The sequence below is a fragment of the Parus major genome, chromosome 3 (assembly GCF_001522545.3).
Source record: "Parus major isolate Abel chromosome 3, Parus_major1.1, whole genome shotgun sequence".
NCBI lineage: Eukaryota > Metazoa > Chordata > Aves > Passeriformes > Paridae > Parus > Parus major.
In genome coordinates, this window is record NC_031770.1 from 11,910,008 (window position 1) to 11,927,012 (window position 17,005).

At 46.2% G+C, this 17,005-nt stretch overlaps 1 protein-coding gene across 1 annotated transcript in view; it reads right to left on the reverse strand.

Annotated features, from left to right (window-relative positions):
* SYNDIG1 (synapse differentiation inducing 1) overlaps positions 1-16,756 on the reverse strand; it is a 49,298-nt gene extending 32,542 nt beyond the window's left edge. The window contains exons 1-2 of the mRNA XM_015623389.2: positions 16,649-16,756; positions 6,517-7,082 (exon numbers count right to left, since the gene is read on the reverse strand). Coding sequence (XP_015478875.1) covers positions 6,517-6,996 — 480 coding nt within the window. The 5' untranslated portion in view covers positions 6,997-7,082; positions 16,649-16,756. The remainder of the gene's footprint in view (positions 1-6,516; positions 7,083-16,648) is intronic.
* Between the last annotated feature and the right edge of the window lie 249 nt (positions 16,757-17,005).

Sequence of the window (17,005 nt, forward strand, 5' to 3'; positions counted from 1 at the left end):
TTTGGCACCATTTCCCAAGTTTGTTGGAGAAATCAGGCATTGGAAGGCAGAATGCCACAGGAAAACATCTACACAGGAAGAAAGAAGAGAAGCCAACCACTCATAAGATGCATTTAAGATGCAGTTTCATCACAGCCTGTAAGTGCCTGAGTAGATAATTTCTGATCAGAGGCAGCTCTTTCATTCTCTAGAAAAGCTGAAGTGACTGAAAGAAGAATAGAGGAAGAGCAGACACAAGGTGCAGATTTTTAACAGAGATTTTAACACTTTTATGCAGTTGTAATGGATTTTCTATTAAAAAAAGCCTTTTCTTAAATCAAGACCATAAAAGCTATGTGCTTTACCTCAGCAGAGACATTACAGTTGCTCTGCAGACAGCCTGCCAAGCACACTGGAGATGTCAGACAGCAGGGTCTGCTCTGAGCTACAGCTGCCAGTAACCTCTGATGGATAATCAGGAAACAGCCCTTTTCCCTTTTCCCTTCAAGGCAACCAATTCAGCAACATGCACACGCTGCATACAAAACTAATTCCTCATATGGCCCTGTGGGATCTGCCTTCAAATCCAGATGGTCCAGTGGTCTGGTTTGACAAAGACCAACACAATGCTGCTCCAAGTTAATATGTGCTCTGTTTCCCTCCACACAATGCCTGTTCCAGTAACGTAGTTAAACATCATGACCTGCTCTGACCAGCACTCTGCATCCTTCTGCCCTCCTGCAAGTGTTTTGAGTTCACCTCCATGCAGCAGATGCTGAAGGCAGCAGCTGGATTGGAACTCTTCCACCAAAGGCTGTAGTTTATCACTGCTATGCCTCCACATACTCACTCATCCCTGAGCAGCATCTTGCTGATAATTTCTTAAGAGGTGATGTCTCTAAAGCCTGTTATTTATTTAATTTTCTCTGTCCATTTATTTCTTTTTACAACTTTGAGTTTTGCAGTTGATTCCCTTTCAGTTTTAAAGGAATTTAAAAGATCCATAATCCCCTAACACTGACCTTCTGAAGCTCCTCTTGTTTCCCCAACTCCCAGTCTAAAAATTGCCCTGTCAGTCAGACAGCCAGCCTTGCAGAATGGGCTCACAGAGGACTCTCCTTGCCTGGAAAACTTTTCACATGTAACTTTGCAACACCAAAATGCAATGGGCAAAAACCCCTGGATGTAGCTGCCCAATCTACTCTTCCTCCTTGAGCCCAGGACTTTGTGATCACCTTTGTGATGTTTTCTAGACACCCACAGCCAGCCTGCCCTCAGGAACTGGCAACCATTCATTGCAGATAGCAGTGAATGGATCCACACTAAAACAAGCTGGGGCAAGTGGAGTGACCCTTCATGACTGTCCCCTTTCTGCTTCACAGCTGACACAGCAGTCCTCAGAAAAGTGTGCCAAATATCCCTCTACAAATGACAGCATGCAGCTCATCCAGAGCTCCTGCCACTCACAGGCTGGATCCCAGAGACATCGATGCAGAGCTTCAGTCTGAAAACTCAGAAAAGTGATGATGAGAAAAGGAATTGCCACAGGACCTGGCTACCATTAACAAGAAGGTGACTTCCCAACCATGCTCTCTTCATCTGGAGCTGGCTAATAGAGGTTAATATCCCCTGTCAGGGCTCAGTATCTCCAGACTTGAGTGGCTTCTCCTTCAAAGGAGAAAAACAAATCAAATGCAAAGCGTAATCATGCTTGTAATCTGTTAATAATGTGCCTTTGAAGGAGCTCAGAGATATAAAATGTGTCCTATGGGTAGGATGACTCAGTGCTGTGACTGCATACCTGAGTGCCACACCTCTTAGGAGCTCATACCTGGGCACCACACCTCTGACAGCACATCTGTGCTCTTCTGAGCACATGCCATGGAACAAAACCACATATAATTACTTTCCCATATTCTCAACACAGCCCTAGATGAGCTTGGGCAAGGTATTTATGGCTCTGTTTTCCTCCATTGCCCAGGTGCAGAACAGAAAAAACACTGTGCACCCAATTCAGAGGAGAGCTGTGGTGGCCAGTGAATTCATCAGTAAAACCAGGCTGCAAGACCCTCTCTCTGCCCTTGTTGCAGAGCTTTCTGAAAAGGGAACTCAGCCCCACAAGGGGTGTTCAAACATGTTTTCTGGATACCTACAGCCAGGGAGGGCTGAGGACACAGCCCAGTGCAGGACCACAGGCTGGAAGCATTGACAGAAAGCATGCATGATGTCATGGGGCTTGATGGGCATAAATCTCCTCAGGGTCTTCTCTTCATGTTACAGAAAATAAGTGCCAGGAGGTGCTTGGGAATGTCAAGAAGAGCAGTTGGATGGAACAGGATCCAAATTCTGTCTCTACAATTTCATGCTCAGGTCCAAAGGATGAGTTTTCACAATAGAATCCAGCAATTTCTAGTGGAAGAAAAAGAAGAAATTTATACCTTAAAAGCACTACATTTCTTCTCTTCTTTTCCTCACAGAACATTCTATTTATTTTGCATTTAGAGATTGTTTCAGACATTGCTGGGTGCTGGGAAAAAAGTGAGAGGGTTTTAAGAGAGAGCTCCAAGGTATTCTTTTATGCGACTTATATGAATAATTTAATTTGCTGCCATGAATAGCTTGAGTTTCTCTAAATAAGCAATCTACCTAGTGGCTAGGAGGGAAACTAGCAGGAGTATAATATGACAAATGCTATTTTTGGATGAAAGATGGCACATGATCTCTAACAGGAGGGTATTTCATCTTGTAACTCATTTCATATTTTACTGCCGCCACATTTGACAAGTTGTCTGTCTATTAGTTGTGGCATAAAGAACTCATAAGATATTTATAAATTTTCCAGAGATACCTAAATAGGGAATCATTTGATTTCAGGGATGGGCATGGAAGAGAGAAGTTTAAAGCCCTGACAGAATGTGCAGCCTTCTGTTTTCATGCCTGGTAATTGCTGGAGCAAAGCAGGGCTCTATATGCTAATGAGAGCTGTTTCTGAGATGTTTTTCCCTCCAGACAATTATGATTTTTTTAGGCAGACTGCACAACACTCCACCAGGACCTGAGAAGCACTGCTAGTAAAAAAAATCCCAACAAGTAAGTTGGTTAAATGTTGCTGCAGGGTACAACCCATGATTAGGGTGTCTCCTGCTCCTCTGGTGCATCTCCCATGCTCCTCAGAGTCCTCAAGCTTGGGAAGGGAAGAAGGTGTCTCCTTGCCAGAAACTTGCCCTAGACATCTTGAGTTGGATAGACCCATCCTGAGGAGGCTGACAGCTAGAAAACCCTGAAGCTTGGCTTGGTCAATTCTTCAAACCAAATCAATCCCAATCCCTGGGGTTTTTTTCAGAACCTTTCTCTGCTGGAGAGTTTTCTGCCAGAGAACAGCTACCTTTCTGGTTATCAAGAGCCCAACTCTTTTCAAAAAGACAATCATGTCAGAAGCAGTCTGACCTGCAATAAAACTATTTTTTCCATGTGTCTTTCCTGAAAGCACTGCATTGAGATGGGGGGAACACTAAAAAGGAGAAGACTAATTTTTTGGCATTTCTAAGAAATTAAATATCTGTCCTGAAAAACCCTAGCCAGGCATTCTGGTATGAGGCAGGCAGTGCCAGGGAGACATGGGGGAAGAGCAATGACTCACAACCCCATGGCTGGTGTGTCTCCCAGAAGGCATTTTACAGAGATGCTCAAGCTAGGAGTCCACTTCCCTTGCAGTGGCATGTGGAGAACAGGAGGTAGCCCTCAGTTTTCAGGAGAAAATAGCTCTTCTGCACAAAGCTCCCCTCTTTGTCAATGTTTCCAAAAAGGGCCTAGTTTATAGAGTTTTCTCCCAGAAAGAAGTGCTGAAGCAGACATGAGCCCTGGTCTACTCTGACACTCTGCAGCTTCCATGCCTTGATGAGCTGTGGCTTGACAGTCAACGTGACAAGATACACAGCAATGTCTTGTGCCACCCTCAGTGGCAGACTCAAACCCTTGAGGACTCTCACAGGGGGCCAGCAAAATTTGCACCTCTGTTGTGTCACCCTCTTCCATCTAACTTCTGCTCCCAGTCCTGGTACTCACTCTTTCCCATCCCATCTATTTGAAACCTAAAAAAGCATTTGATTCTTGATAGCAACTGGCAGGGAAAGAATTCCTTCTAGTGGGGCACACTTGTGCTGTGTGATTCAGGCGCTGTTTTTGTGTAGTTAACAGTCTGGCTTGGTTCATCACCTACTCAGTGACTGCTTGTCCTTAGGTAGTGTTCTTCCATTCCAGGAGTCTCCACACATGAATTCAGATCTCTAATGAAGCTGTGCTCTATCCAAGCCCAGGAGGCCCTCAGGCATCTGGCTACACAGACACAGCCTCTGCCCACCAGCCTCTGTGAACCAGAAGAGTAAAACACAGCAGACAAGGCTTTTTTCTCTGGTCTGGTGCTGTCAAATTCATCTCTTCTCTCCTGCACAACCAGCTGCATCTGCAGAATTTGGACCTTCCTGGAATGGAAGCTACTTGCCATGCTGAGCTACTTCTTGCTGAAAACAGCTCCTCAGCAGGTTGATCCTTTGGAATCATGGAAAAGTTCATGGAAAAGTGTGAAAATCATGGTGCTGGTGCACAGGGCTGGCCAGGGAACACAGCAATGGAGACAGACCCTGGTCTCAAAGCAGAGGCTTAAAGCAAAGCAAGCATTTCCAGATAAGGAGGTCCTTATCCAAAAATGCCTGTTTTTCTCCTCCCCTGTTCCTAGTGGAGGAGAAATTTTGATGGAGAGGAAAATCTGTGGGTGGTGTGTACTTTGTGAACATCTTATTCTGAGCACTTTGCACACATAGGTCAAGATGGTTGTCCATACACCTGTGTTTGCTAGCACAGTGTCATCCCAAAGGATCAAATGAGACAGGGAATCTGTGATTCCAGATGCTCTATAGCCCTTCAAGAGCTGCCACGTTTCCCCTCAGGAGGTCTGTTTCCAGAGAAACAGGTCAGAAAGAAGAAGCCAGGGAAAAGGGTACACACACTGTCAGAGCAAGTTACCAAAATTTACAGTCTTGTTTCTCCCCTTAAGATCAGGGGAGGATGAAGTTCTACAGCTGGTTTTTAAGACACAAATGTTCTCTGTGAAAAGCTGATCAAGTTCCTCCAGTACCACTTTGAAGAGGTTTTCTTCCTTATGCTGCTCATTTTCCCAGCCTTTTTTTATCTCGTTCTCCAAAAGTTGGCTTAAGAATGTTCTTCTTGACTTGAATTGACAAGAGGGAGAATTTTTTTTTTTTCTGCCTGAATGTCAAGCCAGATGTGTCAATAACACCATGTGTGCTGCAGTCTACTACTGCATGAGAGAAACTGGGGCAAAAAGACAGCAACCAGGAATTTTGTTTTGATTGAGGAAATTATACTTCCCACGGTCAATTCTGAAATTCTGTGGAAGGGTGTGATTTGAGCTAATATTCTCATATGCTTCAGAGAGAAGCTTTCTGTCTCCCTGTGGAGGCATTGAATACTGCATTAATGGCATGCACTGGGAAAAACACTTCCCTCTTCCCACCTTATCAATACAGGGAGAAAAGAGAATAAAAGGGAAGTCGGGTTCTTGCTGAATTTCCCCTGTGCTGATCACAGGGTGAGACACTGGTATTACAGGAGGTGAAAATAGAAAATTTAGGGCTTGTTAGGTCTCAGTTCTAACCAAAAATCACAGCAATGGAGAAGCACAACCAGTGTCCCTATCTCAGCTGGGACATTCATGCTTGAAGGTATGGCTTTGCTCTAGACAGCCAGAGGGTCTTTGCTAGGTTAGGAGTGGTGGATGAAGTTTTCAGATCACTGGCATTATGTTCACCCTCCATTCCCACAAACACTGTCAAACACAAATCCCTGCCACACTTGGGCTTCTGGTTAAAATTTTTAAAGATGCATCATTTAAGAAAGGATGAAGTTGTTTCCATAGTCTTCCCTGTTACTTTACATTAAGCAATCAATGAGGCATGGGACTCCAGAAGAAAACATTGTATTTGCGTCTAAAAAGTGTTTTGCTCCATCAGAAAAATATCATTTATTTCAGAGATATGGATTCACTGCAGCTTGAAACCCAGAGACTTCTGTTTCTGCATTCACTCCAAGACAGAAATGTTTTTTGTTTGAGCCAGTAATTTAAAACATTCTGCTCAAGTCAGGTGAAGGCAAGAGATGATGTTGGCCTGCTGAGTAAATGGGCTCCATGCAGATAGACAGATGCTCCCAGCCCCAACCTTACACAGCATTTAAGCACATGGCTCTTCTGATTCTGACCAACCCCTTCAGAGGCAGAAGGGAAATGCTAAACTCCATTAGGGCCAGTGGGAATTTTGCCATTGGTATCCACAGATCTGGGACCTTACCCAACAAATAAAGATGAGCAATCATTTATTGTCCTAGTTGGAGGAGAAAGTGATACAGCTGACCCAAAAAGCAGCTGATCCCCTGCTGTTCAGCTCTAGGGGGTTGTACACTTAATTTCAAACATGCCCTCCTCCTCCCAGCTTTCCCCACATATCCCAAGTGATGTCTGACCTCTAGTTCCTGGAAATCCTCCTCTTCCTCCACCTCATAGGAGAGGGTGTGGATCTTGATGTCATCCGCAGAGAGGTCGATGAATTTGCTGTCAGGGTACTCCAGGCTGTCTTTGGTGGGCGAGCGCTCCTCGATGAAGGTCGTCTCACAGCACTCTGAGCCCAGGCTCTCGCCCCAGGAGCGCAGCACATTCTCAGAGTAGAGGATGATGTTGGGCCTGTAGTGAGACTCCACTGTCTGCTGCAGCATGCTGGGGTCCAGGAGCTGCTGCACGGGGTCGCTCCTGCCGTTCTCCGGGCATCTGGGAGAGGACAGGCTGCCCGCTCTGTGGCTCTGGTACTGCGGGGTGGGGTACACAGAGACCAGACCATCTCGGCTCTCTGCCACTAAGTTCCTTGTGTTAATTAAACCATTCCTTTTCCCAGCCTCAGTGATCTTACTGTGCATCAGCACGCTGTTCTGCTCAACCAAGCCATCCATGCTGGGAGGTGTCCGAGGCAGTGGGACCGGTGGCCTTTATTTTGCTGTGCCTTAGAGCTCACGCTGGCTGAGTGGCTCCCATTTTCCTGATGAAGAAAGGAAACAGAAACAAAAGTAGGGACAAAGGCAACGAGTTGAGGGACTCAAGTCAGCTTGTCTTCCCTATAGTCTCAAGAGAAAACAGAGCCCCATATGTGTGCATACCCTGAATTAGGTCCCCAAATATACCCCCACTCAGAGAGGCAAAGAACACCTGCCCCATATCCATGGGATGTAGAGAAGCAGATGAGGTGAAAGGTCTTGGTAGTGACCCCATCAAAGAATGGCTTTGGTGCCTGCTCCAGCCTCCCATGGGTACACAGCTGTCATCCTGGGGACTATATCCCTTTCCTCTAAACACTTTGATAAGAGATAAGGAAAAAAAAAAAGATCAAACCACCACCAACAAAAATATTTCCTAAAAGAACCATTTTCAGTTCTCAGAAGTCTGCAACTGCAAAAAAAGATGGGCAGGTGCTGCACTCATCTGTCGGTGTCTGCGGCCACCCTTTGCCCTTGGCAAGTGCTTTACTATCCTTTGAAAACCCATTTTTTCCAGCCCAAACACTTTCTCATCAGGCTGCTCATTTTTCTCAGGTGTAGCCAAAGGAAAATGCCTTTTGAAATACTGATGTATTGGCCACAGCAACAGTAAATTCAGGAGTTTGTTTCCGGGCATGAGCATAAAAATTACAGACATGCTACTGGCTTCAAAGTTCTTCATATTAGATCTTCTAAGATCAAGTTAAGATCCTATTAATGTAGGATTACCATCCCCATCGTGCTGTCTGGAGGAAACCAAGAATGAAATACACAAACACATAAACATATGTAATTTTTTTACTCAACGCTTTCTCTCTGTTTCCCTTTTATGTCAGACAACCTCTAACAGAGGAACATCTATCAAAAACCCCATATTATTTCCTCTTCAGACTTCAAATACCTTCAGTGTCTCTTTTGGATGCAAGAGGTATTTAAACCACTTCTAAGAGCTGTTATAACACTGCCAATTAAGCAAGAAACCTGTTTAACATACGAGAGAGCTTGACCCAGAGTGCTGACATGTTTACATTCATAGCACTTGGTGTAACATGCAGAAGCCTCATTTTACTGTGTTGTCAAAGAAGTTCAATGCTTCTCTTAAGTGAAGAAGCTTTTCAGCAGAAAAGCTACAGAAGAGAGAGTCCATCATGGTGGGATCCCATGGTGGTTACATGTGTAATCCAGGCAGCAGGAGCATCCTGCTGAGCCTCCAGCTGTTTGACCACAAACCTTCCATTTCTACCTCCCACTTCTCCCAAAGAAACTATACGGAAGTACATCCCCACAGGCTGAAGATGAAAAACACTCATCAACTAGAGAGTAAATTTTCAGGCTTTGCTCAGTTTCTCCTGAGCCAGCTTGGAAAACGTAAGAGGCCCCGTGATGTGTAACATCAACCATCAATCCCAAAGCCAGAGAGACTTCACCCAAAACTGCAAACCCCCTTGCAAGCATTCTTATCCCTGCCACCTGTCAAGCAAAGTGAAATGGTCAGGAGGAATATGCTACAGATGTAGCAGAAATTGGAGGAAGACTCACAAATCAAACAAATGCCCTCCTGAGAAATGCATGAAGAGGTCAACACTTTGTCACTGCATCAGTGGCTGGAAAACTTGGTCAGGCCTTGCACCTCCCTGTGGTCACATCATTTCAGCAAAGTCTGGCTTAAGCAGCACTCAGGAAAATGCCATTTTAGGGCAGTTTTTTTGAATGCCTTGGAGCTGAATTGTTGCTCATTCCTACCACAGATCTAAACATCTACATGGCAGGTCCTTACCTTCTGTGCATTTAAACCTCTCTTGTAAACCAACATTGCAGACTCTGAGTGACACATTCCCCTTGGCAACGGGCAAAAAGTGGGGAAAAACATCCAAAATGAGGCAAGGACAAGACAGGGAGCATCCTTTCCTTACAGAGCTCCTCTGGTAATAGGGATAATCCATTGCTCAGGACATCCTCCCTGGAGTCTCACATAGCAGTGCAGGCAGCATGCCTCAGGGAAGGTCAGCAGGGAGACGTGGATGGCAGCATGCAATCAAGGAAAATGGTTTAACCCCAGGTGCATTTTAATCTGTAGCTGGCTGCCTGCCTTACCAGAGCCTGACCCAATGTTCCTGGCCCTGCAAGAGTATTGCTTAATGGGAAGAGGCTGATGAGACTCAGGCCTTTCCAGTATAATATATTAAGAAGGCAGAAAGGAGAAAAGAAATAATTATATTAGTAATACTCCTGAAATGGAATCCCCCAGGTTGAGATGGAGGTGTGACAGAGAGTGATACATGGTCACGAGTGATGCTTAGGGTCAAGAGCCAGCTGTGCTTCTGCAGTGGCTCAGAGTCTTTGTCCTGCCTGCAGCGACCCTTTGGACATGGATCTGGCCACTCCACTTTCACTAGGGGCTTTCATGGACATGGCCTGGTCCAGGTTCACGTGCCTGTGACTCACAGGTACATCCTAAAATTAAGATTGTTCCAGGTTTCCAGGTTTCCTGCAGCCCAGAATCCCCAGATGGCAGTGCCAGAGGAGGTAACCTCTGACAGACCACCTGAGGAAACTGGAGGGTGCCTTCTCTGAAGGGAGCCAACAATCAAAACAGAAAAAAGTTCTCATTACCTATGACCACAATGAGGTTTCAGAATGATGTTGACAGGAAAATTAAATTCATCAGAGCTCTTGAAATAAGAAAGCCTTTTAGTCTGCTCCAAAATGCAGAGTTAATTTTAATTGGTTGGATTCAGGTTTCTTCTGTCTTTGCATGGTTTTAATTGTCCCACAAATCACTCACTGGCACTGAGGCCAACCAGAAATAATTCTCCATTTTCACACTTGAGACTGGAACCAGAAGGAAAAGCTGAGTTCAAGTTATTAACAGATAGATATATATAATCAATGTACCAGCCTTCAATCTAATGTTTACTTTCAGGTTAGACATTTTTACCCCTAGTCTACCCCAGCCTACTATAAAAGGTGAGCCCATTAATTATTTTAACCTTCACTCTTTCCAATTTCTTGGATTCCCCCCTCCCCCTTTCTTATTTTAATAAGAAGCTGCAAGCAGTGCCAAGATCTTTAGTCTGCAATGCTGTGGTTTATTAAGCTATCACTCGTGTTACAGCAGAGCCCAGCTACAATGAGGAGCTGCACTGAGAGCCACGCTCTGCTGCGTGTTCTGCAGCCTCCTGCGATGATGACAGTGCCTGACAAACTAATTAAGCAGAGGGTGTGAGACAGAGAAATGCCAGCTGTAGGGAGGGCAGGGAGAGAACAGCTAAATGCTGTGCCCCAGGCTCTAGCAGACAAGGAGAAGAAGCCAGCTCTGTTATTGCCCACCATCCCAAAACCCCTTTGCTCTCCCAGGACCTGGCAGGATGCTGTTAACCTCCTTTTTCCAGGGGCCTTTGCACAGCTTAAGGGCTCTTTAGCCTTCTGCAGACCCTTGCCAGGTGCCCAATGTCCTGTGTGAGTAAGCAGTTGGGAAACTGAATACAAACCCTGTGAACTCTGAACAAACCATACAGTTGAAACTTGGGGCTATGGCTGAAAAGCCGCAGAGGTCTCCTCAGAGCAGACCAGAAGGACACTCATCCACACAGACCAAGCATCACCAGCCCAGCAAATTGGCTTATTGGCAAGAAAACTGGAAGATGAAGGCAAGTGAGGCTGAAGGCAGAGTCCCCATCTGCTGTCAAAGCCTGAGGCTGTACCCTCTGCCATTTCTGCAGATCTGGCAGGTCATCGACTAGGAAAAAAGACTCAAAACTCATGTGCTTCTGCATGGGAGTACTGGATATCAGCAAAAATCTTTTCCCCATGAAGACAGTCAAGCACAGGAAAAAGCTGCCCAGGGAGGTTTTGCAGTCTCCATCACTGGATATTTTGAAGATCCAACTGAATGAAGCTCTGAGGATTGTGGTGTAATCCCAGAGCTGACCTCTCTTTGAACATGAAATAGAACTGCCTGCCTTCTGAGATTCCATCACCTTGATTATTCATGATTTGAATCCCTCTGATCCTTATAGATTCCCACCTGTCTCCCATGCTCCTCAAAAGATATGTAGTGCTCCCAAATCCCTGTCATTCTAAATCTCCAGAATGGCAAGAAGTAGCAATAGGGACCCTTTGAGCCACCAGCAGAAGCTGATTCAGGCCCAGGATTATCAGATTCAACAAAATGCCCCTGGGTTTGAAGCTGGTTTCCCCTCTGCCAGTGCAGAGAAGGCACAGGGGAGAAAGTTCTTTTGAAGAGAAGTCAAGCTCCACAAGCTCAAGAAGCCCCACATCAAGAAAGGAAGTTGTAGATTTCCTGGCATGAGCTCTCAGGTAAGAGGGAGTTTCTAAAGCACAATGCAATAGGCTTCTCGTTGGTTTGAGGCATTCCAGACATTTAGAAACTGCAACAACAAATACAGACCTTACACATGAGAGAAATCACAGGCAATGTATGGATCTGGAGTGCTGATTACAAAGTGAAATATTTAACAAAATGAAGGAAAAAAATTCTTTTCCACTTGTATTTTTCTTCTTTGATTTAGCTGGGCTTATTAAAGTAGGTTTTGTTTTAAGGGAATGCTGTATTTCAGCAGCTGGAATTCCTTTTACCCTATTAAGTAAACTACAGGGAGTTTCGTAAGGCGGTGCAAGTAACTCACACTGGGAAAATTAGGAATGCATGCATTAGTGATAGCTAAATGTTTCATTGCTAATAGTGGAATTAAAAAGACCTCCATGCTATTTTAGTATTACCAATATGCAGCAAATCTGCTGTGAGATGTGATCTGTCCTCTTAAAAACGAGGAACTTGGAGAATGGTGAAATGCCCAAGGTCATGTCAAGACAGAGCTGGAAATAAAATCCAGGTCTCTTGATTGCCTGTGCAGAGATATATGTTAAAACAATTACCATCTGCATATCTGCCTGAATAATTGATTGCTTAATTCAGTATCTGAACTAAAGAATAGAGTGGGGAAGAAAGAAGGAATTACCTTGCATTGACCTAATATATAATAATGTTATTCCTGCAACAAAGTATTTCCTTTTGACCAGATGGAAGCATTTTGCCTGAGCTAAAATGAAATGCAAGGTTTCATTTATTTATTTATAATTGAACTAGCTGGCTTTTAATTCACTATGCCTCAAGTTGCCTCCAATAAAAAAAAAAAAAAGGACACAATTCAGACTTTTCTAGCAATTCTCCTTGACATCTTAAAATTTTTCAGCCTTAATTCTTAGTGGGGTTCAGTCTGAACTCAAAACTTTTTTTCATTCACTGCACTTTCCAGATAATAAATAACTGACCTGACTAACAGAATCTTGCTGTGGTGTAAACAACCCTGGCTGTTGTGGAAGGCACCAGTGTAAAAACACCTTGACACCTGTACTGCTTCTGGCAATTACTCTGCAGAGTGAAAGCAGTCAGAAGGTCTGACTGTGCTTTTATTCCTGTGTTTTCAAGAGGCTCCCCAATACTGCAGAGTAGGAGCATCATACAACCCCAAGCATACCCAGCATCACCTGTGAGCTCCCCACACCCATTTCAAAATGGGGAGATTTGAGCCATGAGGAGCAATTCTTACTTTAAGACCTTCCAAAAGAACCTTGAGAGTCTCTCCCACAAATACCAACATCACAGCATTCCCTGGCCCTCTTGGCCTGCCTGCTGGCTGAATCCTGTGCCTCCCCTTGGACATAGAATCCCTGTTTGACTGTGTTTGTGACCAGGCTGGTCCACAGGCAGGAACATCCAAATGTGGATCCAGAACTGGCCCTACTACCTCACTCCAGTGTCATTCCTGATGGGCAGCCAAGCCCCCAGAGAGCCCAATTCTTGCACACACCCTGCTCATCTGGCTCCACTTGTTTTCCCACACTGCATGCAGGAAGCAAAGCAGGAAAAGACATTGCCTCACACTTGCTCTGTGTGTAAACCCCCAGTGCTGTGCTCCAGGTTGGACTTGAGGTGTTCCTGAAGCACAGATGGAAAATAAACAGATGACAGAACAGGAAGACAGTGTGGTGGTGCAAACTTGGTGCAAAATGGGAATTTCTGTACCTCCTGCCCCAAGAAAAGCACCCCAGGGCTGTAAGTCACTTTGCTAGAAAAACACTGTAAAATTACTAGAGTCAGTTCATCTGGGCAAGGATGATTAAAGTAAACAGACGCTTCTGGGGCCATAAAATCAGCTGTGCTCCATAAGACCTATAAAAATTGCAGAGGCAGGGCTATACTGTGGGACAAAAGCTTTACAGAGTAAGTGATTTAGCCATGGTGAGAGTGGTAGCTGGAGGCAGACAGAGCAGGCAGGGGCAGACGAAGCAGTAGCATCAGTGGGGCATAGTTTGACCTTTACAGACCTTTCTTAACCCTACACTCACCCCTCCATGCAGAAAGAAAAATTGAAGTGAGTAATGCTGATGCCTATTAGACTCAGGGCATTGTCTGAACATGAAGAAAAATCCTGTCCTCTCTGTTCTCTGGGAGAAGAAGGGATATAGGACCTCAGGGACTTCTGGATGGGAGACACAGGCTTTGGGCTGGCAGCATATGCACATCACAACCTTGCCTCCATGATCTTGTGAGCCACATGCAGGTGGGAAAAGGGAGATTGTTCTGCTGCAAAGAGCACAAGGATAGGAGCTGGAAGCTGGGTGGGTGACATGGGGACACCACCAGCTGGAAGAGGACTGGAGAAGTCATTGCATGTTGCAGGCAGCTGCTGTGGGAGATGTCCTGAAGCAGCACACTGAGCACAGCTGTCCTGCAGGACCAGGTTGGATGCCTTTCCCAGGTCCTTGCTCTAGGAGCTGAACTATTTGATTATGCCCCATCCCTGGAAATTTTCAGGTTGGATGGGCCCTGAGCAACCTGAGCTAGTGGAATGTATCCCTGTCCATGGCACGTCATGTAGTTTGGAACTACATGATCTTAACATCCTTTGCAACCCAAACCATTTTATGATTCTGTCCTTTAACAAATACCATGTCAGAGTGCTTTGCTCTCCCTGGGGAGTTTTAAGATATCTGAGCAGTCAATCAAAGCACACAAACCCCAACAAAATTCCACTAGAATTATGCAAACTTGGAGTGAAGAGTCAGCTCATTCTTCTTGTGCCTCAGTGAAGCCTCAAAGTGTAAGGACAGAAATACAGCACGGATTAGGAGAGTTATTGGTAAATGAGGGAACTTTGCACATTCAGTTTTTATAGAGACACACAAATACACATCCACAAGGATGCCAGGTATAAAACTGGCACTGCTAATGGCATGCATGGACACACACCACTCATGCACTGCAGCACTGCTTCAAAATGCAGTCTTTGCTTGTGCAGTGAAAACAAGCTGTTTGTCACTCTTCTGATTTTACACCACCAAATTCAAATCACAGAATCTTTTGATTATTAGGTGCTACAGGTTAGACCAGCTCCATGTGAATCCTCAGGGTCACAGGCACCTACGTCTGAAGAGGAGCATTTTGCTGTGACCCCCTTACTCAAAGTAGTTTCCAGCTTTTTTCCAGAGAAAGGGTATTCAGAAACAATTGACATGATAGCTGGAGGATGTGTATTCAGAGACTTACACACAGCCACTATTCATGTTTGTCAAAGCAAAGCAATGAACACGCAGGGTATTTTTCTCCTGTGCGCACCTCTGCAGTTATTTTCCATTTTTTTTCCCCAATTGCACCATGCAAACCATAACCTGTAAAAATTCAAGTCCTCAAAGAGAAGACAACAAAACTTGGACTCTTAATAACCTCATATGTAATCTGCAATCTTAGTAACCACATAGTGCTAAAAAACTCTACTGGAAGCATTTTACAGCTGTCTGCAGATATGGATTTGCTGTAGAAAGAAAGACAAAAAAAACCTTATCCAAACACATTGCACATTTTCTCTAACACTGTCCTGAGAAGGAAAAGCATTTTTAATCCTGAGAGCATCCTTCCTCAAGTTAAATGTGTTGTGGTGGTGCCTGTGTATACCAGTACTGCATTACATCTGCATTTGTATAAGGAAGAGCCCTGCTCTGTGTGTGAGATTTATTCCAAAGAGTGTGGCACCAATGGTGTGAGACATCTGCCTGCCTGCTTAATGAGAGGAGACTTCATTTAATTGCTACAAATGCATTTATCCTACACACACCCTGGCATGACCTGTAGTTACCAAAACTGCCAATAAAATGTCACCTTGTCCAGTAAAATCAGTCTTTGTCTTAAGAGTGAGGTAATTTGAAATTAATACAGACCATCTACCTGCAGCTACTTTAAAAGATGACAGTTAATTAACTATAATTAAAACTAAGTCATTTAAATGCATGAATGTAGGAAAGTGTATTCTCTGTTCTGACTGCCTTTTAAAATACACAAATATCCCTCTCTATGTGCCAGTTAATGCATCATCTTGAGTTTAAGACCATCAAAGCATCTTTTAATTGTTGCTAATGCTCTATTTACTCCAGATTAATATCGAATTAATTGTAATTTGAATATTTAATCTATCTGGAAAGTTCAGATTTTTTTTTCTTTCTTTCTTTCTCTTTCATTACACACAGAGGCTACAGCTTCCCTCCAGTGATTTTGAGGACACAGTTCAACAGATTGCTCTCTGGAGCAACTCCCGCCAGTCCTGCTCCATGTTTTATCCGGTGGGGAGGGGGTTATACCCCCACCACCACCAGTCCCACACAGACCCTTGCACCTTTCCCCCTACAGCACACTCCTGACTGGGGAGCGCTACCAGTCCTGTCCCAGGAAGGCTTGTACTCCTAGAGTGTCAATTCCAGAAAGCTCTCAATGCATTGCCAGCCTCTTCCTACAGAAGAACTGACCCCTTGCGGGATGCTTTAGTGATACCCGGATACCCCATCCAGAAGGATGTGGCAGGTACGGGGGACTTACCCAGTGTCACCCCACTGCCACCGAGAGCGGGGACCACTGCTGTCCCCCTGCCTCAACCATCCCTTTCTTCAACTTAGCTGTCACTGCTCTCAAGCTAGAGGATGGGAAGGAAAAAAAATTCAGTCCGGCGCCTCTCCGGAGCAGGATAGCGAGGGGAGAGGGCAGCTGCGGCTGCCAGGAGCTCAGCATCTCCGCGGCGTGCCCCCGGCTCGGGCTCTGCCCCCGCATACCCCTGCACAACCCCTCTCCCCTTTCCCTGGGCTGGCAGGGCGGACGGGAGCTGGGAGGAAAAGCTCTTCTGCCACAGTGCGCTAGATGGGATTCCTCACGGGGAAGAGGAGGGAAGGGAAAAGGAAAGCCCCGCGCGCACTTTCCTTTCCAAAGCCCTCAGTCCCTGGAAAAGCCTCTCCTGCCCCCGGACCCTGCCGGGGAAGACGGGGCATGGTGATTTGGGCTCTCCGCAGGGCATCGGGGAAGCACCTCTGCGGGCGGCCCCGCTCAGCCCCCGCGCTCCCCTGCGCTCCCCCGGAGTCCCTCCGCCGCGGCGGCTGCGGGAGCCGCGGTGCCCCCGCCTCCGCTGCCTGCTCCGGAGGATGCTCCGGAGGCTGCGGCCGAGCGGCTATTTTGCGCATCTCTGCCCGGAGGGGATGGGACCGGGTGGGCTGGGGGGTCACTCACCTCCCTGCAAGGTGACCCGCGGCGCGGCGCTCCCGCTGGCCGGAGGGGCGGCTCAGCGCCCGGGCGCTCCGCCCGGCAGCATCCCCGCGGCGGGGAGCGGGCCCGGGGCTGCACAGCGCCAGCCGAGACGGGGCTGCGCCGCCTGCACCGCCTCGGCGGCACTGTGGGCTCGGGAGGAGGAGGAGGAGGAGGAAAAGGAGGAGGGAGGGAGGGGGAGAGAGAGAGAGAGGGAGGCAGGCGGAGGGAGAGAGGCAGGAGAACGAGCCCTGCGCGGCAGCGCGGCCAACTTTCCTTCTGCAGCGCAGCAAGAGCAGCCTCCCATCCCTCGGTGTGTAACCCCCGCCCCGGGTGAGTATG